Source organism: Rhinolophus ferrumequinum, chromosome 2 (assembly GCF_004115265.2).
Source record: "Rhinolophus ferrumequinum isolate MPI-CBG mRhiFer1 chromosome 2, mRhiFer1_v1.p, whole genome shotgun sequence".
In the NCBI taxonomy this organism is placed as follows: Eukaryota; Metazoa; Chordata; class Mammalia; order Chiroptera; family Rhinolophidae; genus Rhinolophus; species Rhinolophus ferrumequinum.
Window position 1 is genome coordinate 102,841,398 of NC_046285.1, and position 18,879 is coordinate 102,860,276.

At 45.1% G+C, this 18,879-nt stretch overlaps 1 protein-coding gene across 3 annotated transcripts in view; it reads right to left on the minus strand.

The window, feature by feature from the left end:
• The window catches only part of KCNJ6 (potassium inwardly rectifying channel subfamily J member 6), a 235,201-nt gene that overhangs the window by 146,597 nt on the left and 69,725 nt on the right, over nt 1-18,879 (minus strand). For all 3 annotated transcript variants that reach the window (XM_033129268.1, XM_033129275.1, XM_033129264.1), the window contains exon 2: nt 18,148-18,199. Coding sequence is in view for 1 of the 3 variants with exons in the window: in XM_033129275.1 (XP_032985166.1) it covers nt 18,148-18,172 (25 nt within the window). In the remaining 2 variants the exon portion in view is untranslated. The remainder of the gene's footprint in view (nt 1-18,147; nt 18,200-18,879) is intronic.

Sequence of the window (18,879 nt, forward strand, 5' to 3'; positions counted from 1 at the left end):
TTACATGGTTATTCATTTTTACAATTACATGGTTATTCATTTTAGTAAATCTGTCAGTCTTCTTCTTAAAACTGGGCCTCTTCTTGTATTTTTAAGCTACTGGTTCAGATGTAAATAAAGGCTCCTAAAAAGAATGCAGGTACGCTTTTCAAAATTGCCAAAAGCTGATTCATTTATCTTTTATATTTGGCTGTCAAGACAGCCAGGTCACCAAGAAGCCATTAATTAAATTCTAAGTCATATTTCCACCAGAAAAGTCTGGAATCCATGGTGACAGAAAAATAGATTGAAAAACCCACCTATACTTCTAATATCATGTGAATAGAAGTAATATTTCTTCTTGAAAAAAAAAAGAGCCAAAGATAGCATTAGGAATACATCAGAATGTGTAAGTATGAATGAAAATAAATTGCATAGGTAAGTTCTGCAGGAGGTTTTCCTATTTTGTTTCCCAAAGTTAAACTGTCAGAATTTTGCCTGTTTAAGGGTGTTATTCATTGTTTGGTGAGGTAGAAACTGAAATTTTATATATACAGAGGGTGCCAGAAAATGTATACACATTTTAAGAAAGGAAAAAACTGTATTAAAATTGTAATACTTAATATATCCTGATAACAAAAGGTGAATACAAGTCACATTTGACTTCTGCAATTACAAGACGTGCTCAAAGTGGTTACCATCAGTGTAATTTTAATACAGTTTTTTCCTTTCCTAAAATATGTATCCATTTCTTTTGGCACCCTCTGTGTATGTAATCTGTTTGCACCCTAACTGGGTGTGCTGCTATTCAATTCTGACACTAATCCCTCAGCAATGGCATCAGACGCCACAAGGTAAGGCTCATTTCTCCACAGCCCTGCCCTCACGTTAGACTCCTGATGTACTTTGGGGTTCCCAGGCCACCCGCACTTCTCATTTATATTTCCGACCATACTCCTGGCTATAACTACGGGATTTCCATGACCACCTGAGGTTCAACAATTTGCTAGCATGGCTCTTAGAACTGAAGAAAGCGCTACACTTGTGATTACAGTTTAATTAGAAAGGATGCACACAGATGAGGTGTGGGAGGGAGCAGAGAGCTTCCACGCTGTCTGCCCTCTGTGGCGCCAGGGCACATCATACTGCTGGACGTCAAGGGGCTCATCAACCAGGAAGCTCCACTGAGCTTAGTGTCCTGAGCTTTTGTTGGGATTTTATTACCCAGGATGATTAGTGAAATCATTGGCTACATCATTGAACTCAATCACCAGTCCCTCCTTCCCACAGACATCAAGATTTGGTAGTTCTGGGGGCCAGCCCCCCATCCTGGAGCTACCACAAATCACTGCATAACAGAACAAAGCCATTCTTATCACTTAGGAAATTCCAAGGGGTTTTGAAGCTCTGTGCCAGCTCCCAGCACAAAGACCAGATATATTCTTATTATACTACAATACCTATCTAAGTGACGAGACAAGCCACTCACAGGCCTGCTTTTATTGCCCCAGTATCAGGCATAAGCTGCTTTGTGCACACCACGACCAAATCTGTCACTTTCCCTCTAGCACTGTTGTCAAGTGCCTAATCCTCTCTTTGGTTATTTGTTTTGATTTCTGCCAATATACATTAACATATCATGACACGTGAGTTCTGCTATCTTCTATTGCAGTTTTAATCACTTTTATGCTTTTGCTTTGCCTCCTCTCTCAATCCTGACTTTTATGTCAAAAATTGTTTCCTTAACATAGCATTTTGGAGGCTTCTACTTCAGGTCTGTGTCTTCTGTTTTATCTCCACCCACGGAGATAAAACATCTTGGGCCAATAAACTAACCAGTAGCTTACTTCCGCATCATCAACAAAATGAGATTTTTGGATAAAGAGGATGTGGTTTATATACACAATGGAACACTATTCTGCCATAGAAAAGATGAAATAGTGCCATTTGCAACAACATGGATGGAGCTTGAGATTATAATGCTAAGCAAAATAAGTCAGACAGAAAAAGTTGAGAACCACATGATTTCACTGATATGTGGTATGTAAAACTGAAAACAACAAAAGAACAAGACAAACAAATGAAGAAAGAAAAACTCATACACACAGACCATAATTCAATGGTTACCAAAGGGTGGGGGGAGAGGGGTGGGAGATGAGGGTAAAAGGGGTCAAATATATGGTGATGGAAGGAGAACTGACTCTGGGTGGTGAACACACAATGTGATATATAGATGATGTATTGCAGAATTTTACACCTGAAACCTATGTAACTAACAATTGTCACCCCAATAAACTTTAATTAAAAAAAAACATTTTTCTCTTATGAAGACAAAAACTACAGTGCCTAGGAAATTAAGATTTTTTCTTTTCAATTTGAGAACTCCATACTGACGGGAAAGACTTCAAGCAGTCCGAACCCAAAAACGGATATTCTAACTTAGATGGCCATAAATCGATAGGGTGAATCGGCTTTTCTGGAAGTACTTCTGTTTTATCAAATAGTTTGGCGGAGTAAAAGCTTCCTTCTCACGTACAGTGATTTATTGGCCTATCAACTTTTCTGTGTTTTCGTCATCACAACCACTGCTGCATGGTTTTGTGAAGATGTGACTAAATTTGTTCTGTCCTCAGGACATAATATGGGAAGTAATTATTCTTTAAAATTGAGGTTAAATTCACATGACACAAAGTTAACCATTTGAACGAGAACAATGCAGTGACATTTAGTACATTCACTATGTTGTGCAGCCACCACTTCTGTCTGCTTCCAACACATTATCGTCACCCCCAAAAGGCAATCTGTATCCATTAAGCAATTACTCTCCTTCAGAGAGTAATTATTTTTAAACAATATCTCTGTTTTCAGTCATCCACCTAACAAATATTTATTCCTACTGCGTTAGGGATACTTGCCGAGGGCTTTTCCCCCCTTATTTTCTTATTTTTCCTAAATGTATTGTATATGGTTATAGGAAGATTCTAGTCAGCTGGGTCTGGTTAGTCAAGTAGTAAATTCTGCCCCATAGAGAGAGTCTATACCCTCCATTTTACTCAGCAAAAGGCAGACACACAGCAAATACATAGGAAATGCCACACGACAGAGTTTTATTGCAATCATATGGGATTAGAATTTATATTGTCAAACAGTTGTATCATTTTAAAGATTTCCTTATGCAAGCAGAAGTCCAGAGCAACAAGAAATGTGGTTCCGTGTGTGATGCAAGGGGTCAGAGGAGAGTCAATGCAGGAACGATCGCACACGATTCTTAGAAACGCTCGTTGCTCACGATGTTCCCAGTGAGACATTTTGAACTGAACTGCACCATTCCTAGATTTTTACTGTGTCCCTTCTTCAAATGTCCAGCTTTAGCCAACATGTCCTGGTCATTGTTCTCCCAGCACACCTGTGCTGTCTGCCTCCCTAGTTTTCTCCTAAGAGAAGCACCACCCACCCCATCTCGACCCGCTAAACTCCCCGCTGCCCCTCTAGCCCGCGGCTTCTCCTCATGAAAGCCCTGGCCATTGTCCAAAGCCCAGCTTTCCAGAAGCCTTCCTGGGTCCCCCAAGAAAGAGTTTCTCCCTTTTCAAATCTCAGCTTCGATGTGGAGATATGCCAGGATCAATAATAACCAAATTCAGAAACGTGCAAATGGTTACTTTTTTGTTTTACAACGAGCAGATTCCAGGTTATCCCTATAGTGATCTTGTTGTCTTTCCAATACGGAAAGAAAGACAGGGAGGTGAATTACTACATAATCTTGAGTTTCTGCTGGGAAATGGGTTGTCGTGAGATGAATTTCATCTGATTTTGTGTCTTGGTTAAAAAAAAAAAAGTGAGATCTGCAGGTGCACCCCACTCCTGTGGAATTTTATCATCTACTTCCTATGACAAGACAAGAGCTCTTGCTGTGTTGTCCAAAGTAGTGTTGAACCGTTTATATCAGCCAGAAGGGCACAGCTCTTGTTATATAACTTACCTCCCCTCCCACACACACTCGCAGTGCCAGCTGGGAAGTACTTACTGGTTCCTTAGTTAATTATATGTGATGGACTCACCCTGGATTTAGAAAAACAATTCAGATATTATTTTTTTTTTTTAGGAGGATACAGGGAAGAATCATGTAAAGTAATTTTTGAGGAACACAATTCTAGATTTACTCAAAAAATTATTTCTTCCTTCCATGATAACCCTGGAGTAACATGTAAAAGTATGGTGGGAGAAAATGGTAAGAAAACCTTTTCCGTGGGAGTTTCAGAGATAAGTCTGGCACCTTTCCTTTCATTAAAGCCATGGAAAGAGAATGTGAATCAGACACAGGAGGAGAGCATTCTGGATTAAAAAAAAAACAAAAACATCCAGACATATTCTTTTTATCTATTATCTTACTGAGAGTGTTCTTATTGAGAATGTGTGCTGGAGAAAGGACTGCAAAAGCGTGTCCCTGTGGGTTACGGACTCAGCAACTTGGAGGAGAAAATGATTTGGGGAAGGGGATTATTTAGGAGTTGGGGCACACTGACCATTGGGTTCTTTCCTTTGATTTCATTGGAAAGTTATTCCTAGGTGAGTGCCAGAGCCATAATCCGAGTTAAATAAATATCAACTGAGAAAAAAATCCCTAGATACCAAGCAGGGAATGATGTTTGGTTTGGGTTTGACGTCAGGAAGTCAGAAACGAGGTTGATTTCTCTTAATTCTATGAGCTAGCCTGTGTGAGTCCAGGGAGCAAACACCATCGATATTACATCCGTTCCAGGGGAGAACACATGATATTGGGAGGGAAGCATGTGTATACTGAGTTAAAAGGATTACTGCTATTTAGCAATGAAACCCATAAGTCAACTCTGGCGACAATGAAAATTCAAGTGTTAGGTACAGTATTACCTGGCAGAATAAAGGTACTACAGGTAACAAACACTACATACTGAAATTCCCTAAGTAGCAGAAATTGGTCAAAAGAAATTTTTAGTACACGATGCCAACTTATAAAATCCTAGAGCCATGCCATGACCGTCGGCTCTTTAAGAGTTGAATATAGTACAAAGTGACAAAACTTGACAATACGAATATCCTTATAACGGGCTTGAGAATAGTAAGTAAAATGAGGTACAGGAATAATTACTTTCATTTTTGTTTTTGTGTACCTGATGTGGGACCGTTGCTATTCTAAGTGCTTTATATGCATGTCCAAATAAAAGAACATACACGGAGCCACTTTAAAATGGCGTGCAGCTGCCATCCCAGAGGAACCGCCTTGCACGTCTCCTGCCTCAAACCTTGGAATGTGAGAGCAGTGCAAAATGACCTTTGCACTGGGCCTAAGCAACCGTGTGTCCCAAAGAACTGTTTGCAAAGATAACGATCGTGATTACTGGACTGATGGCTATGGGCCCCAACATTAAAAATAGGGTTTAGAATTGGCATCACTCTGTTGTGTCATCTGCTCTGATAGCAACGCCTTCCTTCTACTGATGGCACTGTTCCCCTGCCCTTCTCATAAATACTCATTGCCTTTGTCTCCAAATCAGAACAGTACTTGGGCTTCTGTCTGAATTAATGATTCCCAAATAGCTAGTCTCATGGATCTCAAATAAATGCTTGCTACCTCTCACTTTGAAAGGCCTTTGTTTTGGGTTATCATGCATTTAAAATAGATTAGCTTTCAATATGTGAATATATATTCGCTACACCAGGGGTGCCAAAAAATGTGTACCCATTTTAAGAGATGTTACCTATGCAGTACTTTTCGAAGTTGAATTGAATTACAGTAGCAATGTGTAGTATGATGTTCGCTCAAAAGATGGTATTAATCAAACGGAAGCTAGCGTCACCAAGCGACAGGCAGGACAGTCAAAGAAAATGGCAAAAGCACGGTTGTTGTTCGAGGAGCACGAGACCATTTTGAAGTGGTATTTGAAATTCAAGAATATTCTGACTTAACATCCCTTGACTTCTACCTATGGGGGACCTTAAAGGATGTGGGGTACCGTAGGAAACTGGCTACACTGTTGGCACTTTGGGAAGAAAGTGAAATGGCGTGTGCAGCAGTACAAGTGAACACTGGTCAGTGTTGCTCAAGCAGTAGTTCGCCGTCATCAGAAGTGTCTGGACGCTGACGGTAACCACTTGGAGCACCTCTTGTAATCGCGGAAGTCAAACGTGACTTGTATTCATCTTTTGTTATTGGTATATATTAATACAATTTCCATACAGTTTTTTCTTTTCTTAAAATGCGTATACATTTTTTTGGCACCCTCTGTACATATATTAGCTTTCAATGTACCTATTAGCTTACACATGTATATACATATTTAAGCACAATTATTCACACATATTTGCGTACATAAATACCCCTATTAGCTCGGATACACATACACATTAGCTTCACGTACATTATTAAAACACAGCCAAGTAGTTGTTACGCTCAGTTGCAGGAAGTCAGAGAAGAAGGGCGGGCTCCTAGCTAGGAGGTGGCTGAGCGGCAGGCAGACCCAGCTCTGCCTCCGAAGGTCACACTGACTTGCACGTCACACCATACCTGCCACACTCATCAGGGATGTTCTGCTCAGTGTGTGGAAACCTCTGTGAATGCAGTTGTGGGCCTCACAGCCCTTCTCTGAGTCAATATTTAAACACCAAGATGCCTCCGCCTTCTAACGCCCTTGAGCCTAAAATTAATATCTTGTGAGGGAGAGTAACTCAAAGCAGAAAAGCACACAAGAAATGTAGGCAGCAATGTTTTTACTGCTGAATATCTCCCCTCAGCTTGTTCCCCTGGCGAAGCCAAGATCGGTCAAGTCTGGGAAGTGACTGTCCCACCAGGTGACACCCCCCTTTCCCAGTTATGATCTTCCCAGAAGCCAGGTGCTTCCCCTCTCTGCCTCTCCCCAGCCCCAAACAAACACAGGGAGGCACAGGGAGCTGCTGTCACAGCTCACACACCTGTCGCCAGGAGGAAGAGCAGGGTGGGAGTGGGAGGGCACAGCAGCCCTGAGCCAGGGAACAAGTGGGTGACAGATCATTGACGCTAATTCCCTGAAGGGATCTGTTCTCTTTCGCTGGGAATATAAATGAGGCAAAGAGAGCTGCTCCAGGGAAAACGCAAATCCCTCCACCCATGGGTTCACATCAGTCCAGGCCTGAGAACGCGCCTGTGTGCCTGGTGTGGGAGGGTCCCTTCCCCAGCCCTGTGGCTGAGCTCCAGGAGCTCGAGCCTTTGGGATCCAGTGTTCTCTGCGGCTCCCTCTGACCATCTGCTCCTTCACATCTCCCGGGTGTTATCTTAGGCTCAGCGCTTCCTAAACACGTACACGGCACGGGCCCCTGCTCGGGGCTGGCCACACTTGCTTACCCAGTTGGCCCTCTGTCCTCCACTGTCCAGCCTTTTTCACTGCCATGCCTCTGCGCAGGGGACCCTTCTTTCTGCAACCCGAGGGCCCCGGAGAAAGCTTGAGACCCCAAATGCCAGCCCCCCAGCCTGCACTGGACCTTCCCCGCCTCTGGGAAGAAAGGCAGAGGGGGGCGGCACATCCTCTCATCCCCCCTCTGTCTTTCTTCCCAGAGGCAAGGAGCAGGGGGTCTGACAGTTGATGAGGAGGGGGAGGAATGGAGCCCGCCGTGGGAGGCGGGAGGGGAGGGATCACGGAAAGGGTGGCAGGTGGTGGGAGGGTGGAGCAGGCTCTCAGAGCCAGGTGGCAGCATGTGGGAGGCGGGAGGGGAAGGACAGCGAAATGGGGTGGCAGTTGGTGGGAGGCAGGGGAGTGGAGGAAGTGTGAGGCAAAAGAGTTTAAAAATGTATTTGTTTACTTTCTTACTTTGGGCTGGAGCAAAGGCAGTTGAGGGCAGCGTGTTTTACATTCCTTTTGGGAGCAGGGCCCCCAGCTTGGAGAGGGGGCTCTCTCTGCACGGGGGTCTTGCCAGGGGGCAGTGGCTCCTGCATGGCCCTGGGTGTCACCTGAGCCCGCCGTTGGCTTGGCAAAGTGGGCCTGAGGAGCATGACCTGCTGCTGGGGCGTGTGTGGGGTTGGTGGTGTGATGGAGATTTTGGAGAGCTCACAGCCACTCACAGCCGATGGTGGTGGCAGCCTGGCTCAGTCTGCTGTCTCCGAGTTGCCAAGCTGGGCTGGTAGCGTGGAGACTCACGCCTTGCACATCTGCTTTGTGTGCGATTACCTTCTGTAAAGGGGGAAGAAAATGAGGGAGGACCCAAGTCCCTGTGATGCCGAACGAGGGAGGAAGACACCCCAGCGAAATGCGGATGTCACCAGTGCCCCCTGAGATTGGGGCGAACGGAAACCAGTGAAGAAGGTCCAACAGGACTCGGCTGCCCCACATCTGGGATTCCTACCACTGATAGCTCAAAACAGCAAAAGAGCGAGAAAAATTATTATTGAGAGAGCCAAATGTATTTGGTCCTAAAAACTGTTGTTTTGTAAAGAATGACACTCCTGCTGGCTTCCAGGAAAATCGGGGTCTCCGCCTCCTCTCCCCATCTACTTTCCACCTTCACTGTTTCCGCCAGTCCCAAGAACTGTTGTGGAATTTCCAACTCCCCTCTTAAACATTATCACATTGAAAAAAAGCACTTTATCTTTTTGAGCTTCAATTGTATCACCAATAAAATGGAAACACCAATGGGTTTGTTGTCCCCAGAGTCCGGTGGCCAAAGCAGATGGACGCTCTTGGTGGCCTCCAGGAGCGGTTCGGGTTGATCCTTCCTGTATTAAGCACCTAGAGGTGGAGTTGTAATGTGGACTGACATTGGAGACGGAAGCCTGGGGCAGGGCTGAGACCTACTAGCACGTCCCACCCACCACTGCTGCAGAAGAAGGAAGGACTGGCATCGCTTAGCCTTGCATCTCCTGCCTGGTTTTATCTAGAGCGGTCATTCCCAACCTCTCAACAGGGGCTGACTTTGCCCCAGGGCAAAGTTAGTAACGTCTGAAGACCTTTGATTGTCACAACCGGAAAAAGGTGCTACTGGCCGTCTAGCGAGCTGAGATCAAAGGTACCATTAAACATCCCGCAACACACAAAACTTCCCAAAGAAGAATCAGCCAGCTCCAAATGTCAACCGTGCCCACGTTGAGAAATCCTGATTAGATCTTCCTAGTGTCAGAGATGAGTTTCTTCCCGACCGACCCAGTCAGGGTCATTCATTAGAAGGTGGGGGGTCAAAGTCATCGCCAAGATCGTAGAAGAAAGGGAAATGAGTTTGAGAAAACAGACCTAGTGCCATTCCCACATGCCCGAAGACCAGTAATAACTTATACAAATGTCAGGCAGCCTAAGCTGAAATTTATTCACTTATTTTGCCACTTTGAACATGGCTATGGAATTCTACCAGTAAATCCTTTAAACTACACGCTAGCCCCGGAAATGGGAAGGGAGGAAACTGCAGTCTTATCTGGAGCTGGCCATTATGGGGTGGGGTCTTGGCAGTGTGTGGGGGGGTGGGGAGACAGCAGGTGGAACTGACAGAAGCATGCGTAAGTCCCCACCTTGAGGGACATGAAAGGGAGCAGAGAGGTGACGCTGACTTCCATGGAGGTTACAGCCCATTTCAGGCCCTCTGGCCTCTAGCTAGGATCTCTGATTCCAACTGAACACGACCCTAATCTCAGCCAGGAAGCAACTATCCTTGAAATTGAAAGATGTCTTCCAGTAAGGACAAGCACGTGCCTCCTGGTGAACAAATAACAGCTTTTTAGAGAAGCGCAGACAGGAAAGTGGCTGCTGGCTCTCTTCTGCTTTGGACCAAAGCACGCTTATCTGCCTAATGTGGGACTGAAATGATACCAAAGGTGCAGTACGATCTTCTGCCTAGGTCTGCATTCTGCTTCTCCTCTCCTGCAAACTGGCTGCTCCTGGCATCCACTCTGGTGCCATCCTCCCCTCATCCTGCAGGTAACCCAGGAATGAACACACAGAGAGGAGCCTGTCTGTCAGGGCTGAGTCAAGAGGACAGACAGTCTGATGAATGAGAGTGGGCGAGATGATTGAGGGATATGACTCCCAGACTCGTGGGAGAAGAGAGAACCAGCCTCCAGGTTGGTTTTCCAGAACCCACTCCACAAGCACCTGGCAGAACTGCTGGGTAAAGGAAGGGCTGCTTCTATCAGTACCTGGGCTGGCGGCACCCGGCCCTGCAGCTCACCTGCTTCTGCTCACATGTAGGAGGGGCTCCCCGTCCCAGGCTGATACCCGGTCCACAAAGGAGGCTGGGAGGTGTGCAGTGAGGGAAGGTGGGAAAGTATCAAAAGAGAGTCTTGAAGAGATACTGGTGGCCACAGTGACCCATGCCCTGCACTGAGAAGGAAGGCAAATGAGAAGAGAGGCTTGGAGAGAGGATGACAGCCAAGGGTGGAAGGCACAGTGCCAGGGAGAGCTGACAGTGAGTGACAGGGTCCTGGGGGGCTTAAGAAGACCTGAAACCCCCCCTTGAGAGGGACCTTTTGCCCCGGTATGAGATGTAGCGATACTTCCCTGGGTGGCCGGCCCTGAGGAGCTCATCCAAGTAATGAGAAGTAACAAAGCGACAACTCAGACTGTGTCCTGGCAGGAACTGGGTACTCAAGAGCGATGCATTTGGCTTTAAGTCGTGTTACTTTTTAGGTGACGCTGCAACTACCTGTGTGAGCGTGAGTGAGCCTGAGCCATTTCGATATTTAAAGTGTCGGAGTTTTATTGGTGGGGAGAAGGTACTTGTTTAAAAAGCACCGTCTCGTGGGCCTGATGTAGCTTTAGTTCCTGAAGAGAAAGTGTTCTTTTGTGCCCTGACGACTGCGCATGAAGAAGAGTTCTGCCCTGCCGGAAATCCTAACCGTCCTCAGCTCTCAGTCCAGCTGCAGGCTCTGTTTCCAGCCAGGAACAGTCTGGGTGCCACCTGTGCTTGGACCCGAGGCCACTGCCCTTTCCTATGGGGGAGGGGGAGGCAAAACTGCTACACTGTGTAAAAATCCTGCACCCTGCCCAAGAGGTCCCCGGCTGGGGCGCTGGCAGCAGTGTGTGTGAGAGGGTGGGTGGGCACTTTTCCTATGGGAATGAGGAGCTTACAGTATCCCAGCAAGCAGGACAGGCCCCGTGGGCTTAACACTCAGGGAGTCAGGCTTCCATTGTAAGGAGACCTAACGCTGGGATGAATGGCTCCGGGGGAGAATTCTGATTCCTGCTTTCCTGCGGTTCCTGGTCTTGGCTGTTCCAACCTGAGCTTCCTCTTCTTAGAGGGGTAGTTCTGGAGCCACAGCGGCAGTGTGCCCTGTGGTGGACTATTCTGGTGTTCCCTGCACCCACCCTGCCTGTCCTCAGTCCTCAAACCCCCACCCCCTTCCCCTCTCAGTTCTTTATCACAGGGGCTCCCTGTCAGCTGACTTCCAGATGGGCTGACACAAAGGAGGCTCCACTGAGGAGCCTGGAGGCAGGAGAAAGGAGAGAAGCCAAAGTATTTCTCTCCCGCTTCTTAGCCTCAGGAGGAATCTCCAACAGGAATCACATTCCAATGTGGCCCCAAACTGTTATCCCCCTCCACCTCCTGACCTAGGGGTCGTGGTGGTCCCCTGCCATTGCCAACAAGTGCATGGTCTCCCTGAACTCCACTCTGGCTTCTCGGCGTTTCCATCATACAGTTACTGCCCCCTGCCTTCTGGTGGGAGCTAGCCTACGTCCGCCTTCCAAGAATGAAAGGAATTGTACCCCTTTCCCCTTGTAGGTTAGATGTGGCTGCTGACTCTGGCTAATGCAATGAGAGCAGAAGTGACGTGGGTCCCTTGTGGGTGGAATTTTAAGGTGCAGTGTCAATATGCCATGGTTTCTGTACCCCATGGCAGTGAATGTGAAGACACAGGTGGAGAGGGAGCCTCTGACTGCTGGGGCCCTGGGAGGTCCCGAAGTGCCAAGTGCACAGCTGACCAGGATGGACAAGTAACATAAAGGAGAAATAAATATGGCTGTGCATGTGTGTGCACGCGTTGTATGTGTGTACATATGCAGGAGTGTGCATGTGCGCATGTGTACGTGTGTGTGCACACGCCAAGCCACAGAGATACCTATTTTATTGTGACTGCAGCATGACCCAGCCTCTGCCTTCTGGTATACTCACAGCTGCCCCATTTGCACCCTCAAGCCTGGGGCACTCCTTCCTGAGGCACTCTGGTGATGTACTAACAGTGACTCCAAACAGCGAAAGTCTGTACCCTACCGTGTGCATTTCCTCAATTCAGCGTCCTCACACTTGAACTCATTGTATCAGCTCCTCACATGGCTCCTTTTCTTGTGTTTCCAGCCGTGGGGGCTCACGGATGCTTCAGCCAGTCCTGTCCCCTAAGCTCCAAGCGTGGGCAGTGTCCCCACGCCCTTCCTTTTCCTCTCTACCACATCCCATGGGTCACCACCCTCTTCCACATGTGTCAGGTCCACCCTCCTCTGGCTCTCAGAGGCTCTCAGCTCCTGCTACACCAGCTCCTCGCTGCTTTCGTCTACATTTGCCCCAGCCTGAAATCCACCCCATGAAGCCTTCGTGCCATTGATCTAAAATGCCGCCCTGCTTAAAGGCCTAAAGTGCTGCCCATCACTCAGAGGAAAGCCCAAGCCCCACTCTAGTCTTCCATGATCTGGCTCTTGCCTATGTACTCAGCCTGCGGCTGCCTCACGGCCCCAGCTCCTTGCTGCTGCCATATCCATGTTTTACTCTTTCCTTGGTTCGCCATGTCCTTCCCAGTGCTGCGTCCTGGGTCCTGGGTCCTGGCACTCACATTCCCACCTTTATGATGCACACGGGCTGGAAGGAGAGGCTTGCTGGGCCCCTCCACAGGCGGCCACTGCAAGAGTGCATTTCTCTGTCCTGGGGCTGGGAGTCTCCTGTCTCCTTCACCCCAAAATGCTGTACACTGTGTGGGCAGAGGCCCCATGTTCTTACCTGTGCCTGCCTTAACACAATGCCAGAGTTATAATAACTACTCCATGAGGAGGGAATGAAAAAATGATTTAAAAAACCCCCTCCGTACTTTAATAGAGATAATTTAATGTGTGCTAATTATAATTGGTTCTCACTCTTCATTTCACTTGACACTAGAAAATTTCAAGTCTAGGCTAAATTTGAGCCATTTCTTTAATAGGAGGAGGAGGAATTCCCTGTACAGCAAAGCAGACAGCCAAGCCCTCTAAGCCCCTCCTGACGCAGGCCCTGGGCTCTGGGCAGGGGAAGGAACCACCCTCAGTTCCTCTGCCCTGGCTTGGGAAGGACCAGCCATCCTGGAGCTTCCCAGGGCACAGCGGCCACTCACTGTTTATTCAGAAATGATGGTGAGTAACTCTTCTCTGTCCTGTGCAGATGTGTACAGTTGTGATATCAAGGTGGACCACGCAGGAGGGGGCAGCCTGGTTAGAATGACTTGTGAGGAAGACCAGAAGGGGTACTCTGGCTGGCAAAGGAAACCCTGGGGGCATGCATGCCTGAGAGAGGCGGGGCAGATGGCCACAGAAAGCAGTGGGAAGTCAACTCCTCTGGCCGAGATGCAGAGTGAGCCCCAGCTGGCCTCACGGCCCTCTGGTGGTCACCATGCTCTCGGATTCACTGCAGAGACATGACTGGTGCAGACAGGAAGTGGGAGTGGGGCTCCAAGAATGCCAGGAGAACACCGGGTCACGGGCTCTGAAAGGGGCCCTGCAGCTTGGAGAAGGCCTCCGGGCCGAGCCTCCCTACCTGCCCCAGCCGTGGAACTGTCACCTTGCACAAGACCAGATATTCGATTATAATCTACATTGTTAATGGACCCACAGCGAGACTTCCTTTGTTGTATTTGACACGTTCCGGGAGCTCTATGTGTATGTGTGTGTGGGGTGGGGGTGGGTCGTGATACATCAGCACGCCGTTACCATGAAGTGAATTATTACAGAAATTTGTGTAAGAACAGCCTACAAAGGGGCTCTGTACAGACCACTGTCCCAGAGGCCTCAGGCTACTGGCACGCCTCTGGACAACCTCCAATTTGTCACTGTCTTACTCAGATTTCAGTACCCAGGACAGAGCCTGGACGCGCCCATGGCACCTCTAATGGCTCCACAGTGCAGGATTTGGTCTCCTGGGTTGGGTCACCATCTATCTATTTCTGGATAGGGCTGGGAGTGTCCAGAAAGGGCTGGTCAGGCTTTCAGTTCGATTTCGGTCAGTGGAAGAGGTAACAAAGTGCTGCTTCCTGGGGGGCAAGCGCGTAGGAATTACCTCCAATGTGGGGCTTTGGGCTGCACCATTTGGAACGGGCCTTCTGGTGGTCTAAGTAGGAAAGTAGCCATTTCCAAGATGCAAACAGAGATTCACATGTCAAAGGGCAGTGGTCAGTAATCAGTGGCCTTGGGAAGTTTGAAAATCCACAGCTGGTTAATAGCTGACTAATTTTAGACCTCACTGCACCTCTCTTTGTCAGTACTTCTCTTTGCCTCCTTCCCTTTCGTGGCCTGTCTTCTCTTTTCTCCATGTGATTTTGTCTCTTTCCTCCTCAATAGCTCATATATCTATATCTATATATATTTGGCATCCTCTGTATGTATGTGTGTGTGTGTGTGTGTGTGTGTGTGTGTGTATGGAGGGTGCCAAAAAATGTATACACGTTTTAAGAAAGGAAAAAAAAACTGCATTAAAATTGTAATACTCAATATATACCATAACAAAAGATGAATATAAGTCATGTTTGACTTCTGCAATTACAAGAGGTGCTCAAAGTGATTACCATCAGCATAATTTTAATACAGGTTTTTCCTTTCTTAAAATGTATATACATTTTTTTGGCACCCTCAGTATATATTTATATATATATATATATATATATATGTATATGTGTATGTATATAGATGTAGATGTAGATATATATATATAGATATATATATAGATATATAGATACATTGCTAGATATAGATAGATATAGATATATACAAATATAGATATATAGATATAGTTTTTTCCTATGTGTTTGCTCATGTGTAATTTTGCTGTCTCTTTCTTCTTCCTTTGTTTTTTTGTTCTTTCTCTTTTTCCTTCCTTATCATGCTCCCTCCTCATTTCAACAATATGACATAAAAATATTTTGAAATATTACCTTGTATTCATTAAATAGGTTGCTTTTAATTAAACATTTAAACGCCTGCTAATATTTTTATGTCTCTTGCTTGCCCTTTTAGAAAATGTCTAAAGTTGATTAATGGCACATGATAGCAAGAAACACTCCCCATACCTGCTCCAGAGGTCAAAGAGGATACCCCATCCCCATCATGGTACCAGCACAGCCATGGATAACAGGTGGACCCCTGTGGCGATAGGAGAAGACTCTCTCTTCAGTTCTCGTTAAGCATAGAGATCTAGGAACCAGATGGGTTTTGCTTGGCAGGGTAAGAAGCACAGTGTTTTTTGGCTCTGGAAAACCATCCAGTGCCTTGTGTCCTGGGCATTCATGGTTCTGTTTATATCTCTTTGCTCTGGTGGCCGTGGATTTGATGTTCCCATCAAATTTACCATGTAGTAATTATATATTAATCCATTGCTTAGCCTACTGATAGAATCTCCCCACATAATTATGTATTTTATTTCCCTGTAGATTTCCTATTAGAATAAATGTATCATTGTATATAACACTATTCATGGTTTAACTTTGATGAAATGTTTACTAGTATTGACTGCATGACTAACTTTCATAGTGAGCACCTAGAAGAGTTATAGCTTGTCTTATATATTTTATAATATGTTTTATCTTTATAAGGATCAGTGAACTGGAATATTGGGTGTGATTCCAAGGTCTGTTCTCACATTTTAAATTTCCTTGTGCATTGAACAAGGAAATGTGATCTTTTTCATAAAGACAAAGCGAATTAAAAGAATGACCATGCCCTTTCATCCACCCAAATGTTTGGAATTCAACTTGGACAGAATTCTGTTAAGCCAGTGGATTCATAGATCAAAGTCATTACAATTATGGCAGAGGCCAAGCTGAAACTTAAAACCAACAAATCAGTGGTCCAAGTGAGGGGCTCTTATATAAATGCGTTTGGGTCCAATAGAGATAAAAAAATTCAGATACCTTCATGGGAAGTATTTGATAAGACAGGTATGGGTAAACAGGAACGAGCCCAGGGGGCAGCCGTTTAGCTTCGGGGGCAGGCTTCTGGCTCCAAATTAAGTTTACACAACATCTGTAAAGGTTGTGACAGCAAGCTTAATCATACCCTCCTTCACCTCCACGGACAAAGCTGACCACAATGGAAGATTCCCCTACAGGCTGAAGCAAGTTACATCCTGCTTAGAAAAGTATAATTCCCCAGCTAAACAGACACACTCAGCGCAGTTGTCTACTCTAATTCTGCCCCTGGCAACTTCTCTGCCAGTGTTTTTCTTCTTAAATAAATTTTCTGACTTTCACCCCTTTGTGCCTTGTGAATTCTTTCACGACCTGAGCGACCACGACAGTATTAACCAGTAGATCTCTTACGGTATTCTTAATGTTTTACAATTCAGTTAGATGAGTAAAAAAAAAAAAAATAATACTCACTAAACTAGAATATCAATTTCTAACAAGGGCCTCCTCTTAAACGCCATTAGCATCATCACCAATGTGTGACACTACCCAGTTTAATTGGCATATACACGAAAGACTCCATTTGTTGACAGTGATGCCAGGTTCCAAGCTATGACTTTTTCTACCCTTCAGAGAATCTGTGGGTCTTCTGTGCTGGTGACTTTGGACTTAAGGGATTAGACCTGTGCCTGCTAACATGCTGTGGATTAGTTGGTGTTGTCCACAAACCTATTCCAAACCTAAGTCATTACAAGCTATTTACACCTCAAACGCTTCATAGCCCCACTCCATATTTTGCCGACACAGCCTCGTCCGTTCTGTGATGACACTGGCAACCTCACTACATATTTCATTCAGGTCGGAGGAGAGAACATCCCGTGACTTTCAGATCCTTTTCCTTACAGAGAACCAGTCCGAGGTTCCTCAAACCAAGTGGCAAGTCCTTTGAACGCTTTTCAGTCTGCAAGACTAGAGGGAGGAAGAAGGGCAGGGCGGACAAAGGGCAGGGGTGGTACAGAAATGAGAATGGAAGGGAGGTGGTGAGTAAGGCAGGGCAGTTGTTCCTACTCCCCGTGAAGCAGAGTTGACATGGTGAAGTTAGTATGCATGTAAGGCAATGAAATTAGGCAGGGGTTTTGGATCAGGAATTAAAGAAGTGCAATGTAAATAACTTTTTAACAGTATCTTTTCTTGGGCTGGATGGCAGACCTTTGGGGTAAGTGTTCATCAATGATGCTACAAAAGAACACTTGTATTTCAATAGTTTCATGATTTGAGGAGTAGTAGAAGGGAAGCAGGGGCCAATAAATGTGGACAAGAGTAATGGTGAATTTTGTAGGCCAAATTTAATTAGGTGTGCATGGCCCTAATGATAATCGAGAAGTGTTTGTAAGCTTCCCTTGTTACTTTAGATATGAAATCTATCACCAGGAACAATGTATATTTTCAAAGGGAATAAACCCCGCATTGTCTGTTTATTTCAGATCCACTTGGTCTTTAATATTTAAACTTCAACCAAAAAAATTGCATTTCTCATTTTGCTGGAGGATTTATTTTAATTAATTCTACTTCTTAAAAATGTATATCCTGTTTATGTAGCTTAAGAGCTTAGAGCATTACACCACTCATCTATTCCAAACCTAAATCATTGCAAGCTATTTATACCTCTAGCACTCCGTTTTTTAACAGTTCTGTCTGAAGTTTCCGAACTACACCTGAAAGGTTTAACAATGAAACCATTCTTTCTTCTCTTTAGATTATCCAGCCTATGCAATATCTACACATAAACCTTCAGCTGACTTAGACTAAATCTCCTAAAAATCAAGTTGAAATAATTGTGGGTCTTGATCCCCAATGCAGTGCTACAAATAAAATCCATTTTGATTTTCAGCTCCATACATTCAGCAACAATTTCAGCACAGAACTTGAACTCACGCAAGATGGATTTTGAACAACGCATGATGTAACATCAACACAGTAGATATGTGTCAAATAGACTTTAGCTATCGAAAGAGGAAAACACATACTCGTAAGGGATGTGGTTTTTGCAAGATTGTGTGGTTTTCCATTCCAAACCAAAAGCAAAGAATAAATTTCAAGTTACTCACTCATGGATTCTGTCAACTTGGCCATTGTTGTAGTTTCTTCTTTGTGCTTTTCCTGGGGGTGAGAAGAAAAGACGATTTATGTATAAGGCACATCTTAGCTATGAATGAACACGATGGGTCTCTTACAGGTCTAGCTCTCTCCCTTCTTTTTCCTATGTGAAATTTTGGTCTCCGACGATAAAATGAATTAAAAACTCTCACATTATAGCTATATGATCAGTTAGTCACTGAAAAGAGATTTTTCTAGGACATTAAAAAACTTGCCACTGCTCTTGGAAATGAGCGTCTGTCACACTGATCTTGGATATATATAATTGGTGACGCACGACCAGTTTCTAGAACCTCTTTGACACTGGAGTTCTGACATCCACACACCAATCCTCTCCTCTCTATTTTCTCCTGTTGAAGCTTTTTTGGTATTTTTGGAGCTGGTATTTTTGAAGTCATTTGGCTTCTTTTTTCCCTAAAAGCTAAATAGGGTTTATACATTTTTCTTTGTCTTACTTTTTTGAGGTCCTGGAAGCTTTTCAAAGTCATCACTTTTGATGGGTTTATAACCTTATCTATTTGGGGATGAAAACATTTTGTTTCTACTGGAATATAGGTTATAACCCACTGAGCTTAGAGCCAGAACGATACATAGAGAAATTGAATCTGTCCTAATTAAAAAATTACTTTGGGGATATTAAGAATAATGGTCATCTCTACTGAAAAGTTCTCTTCAATTTCTTC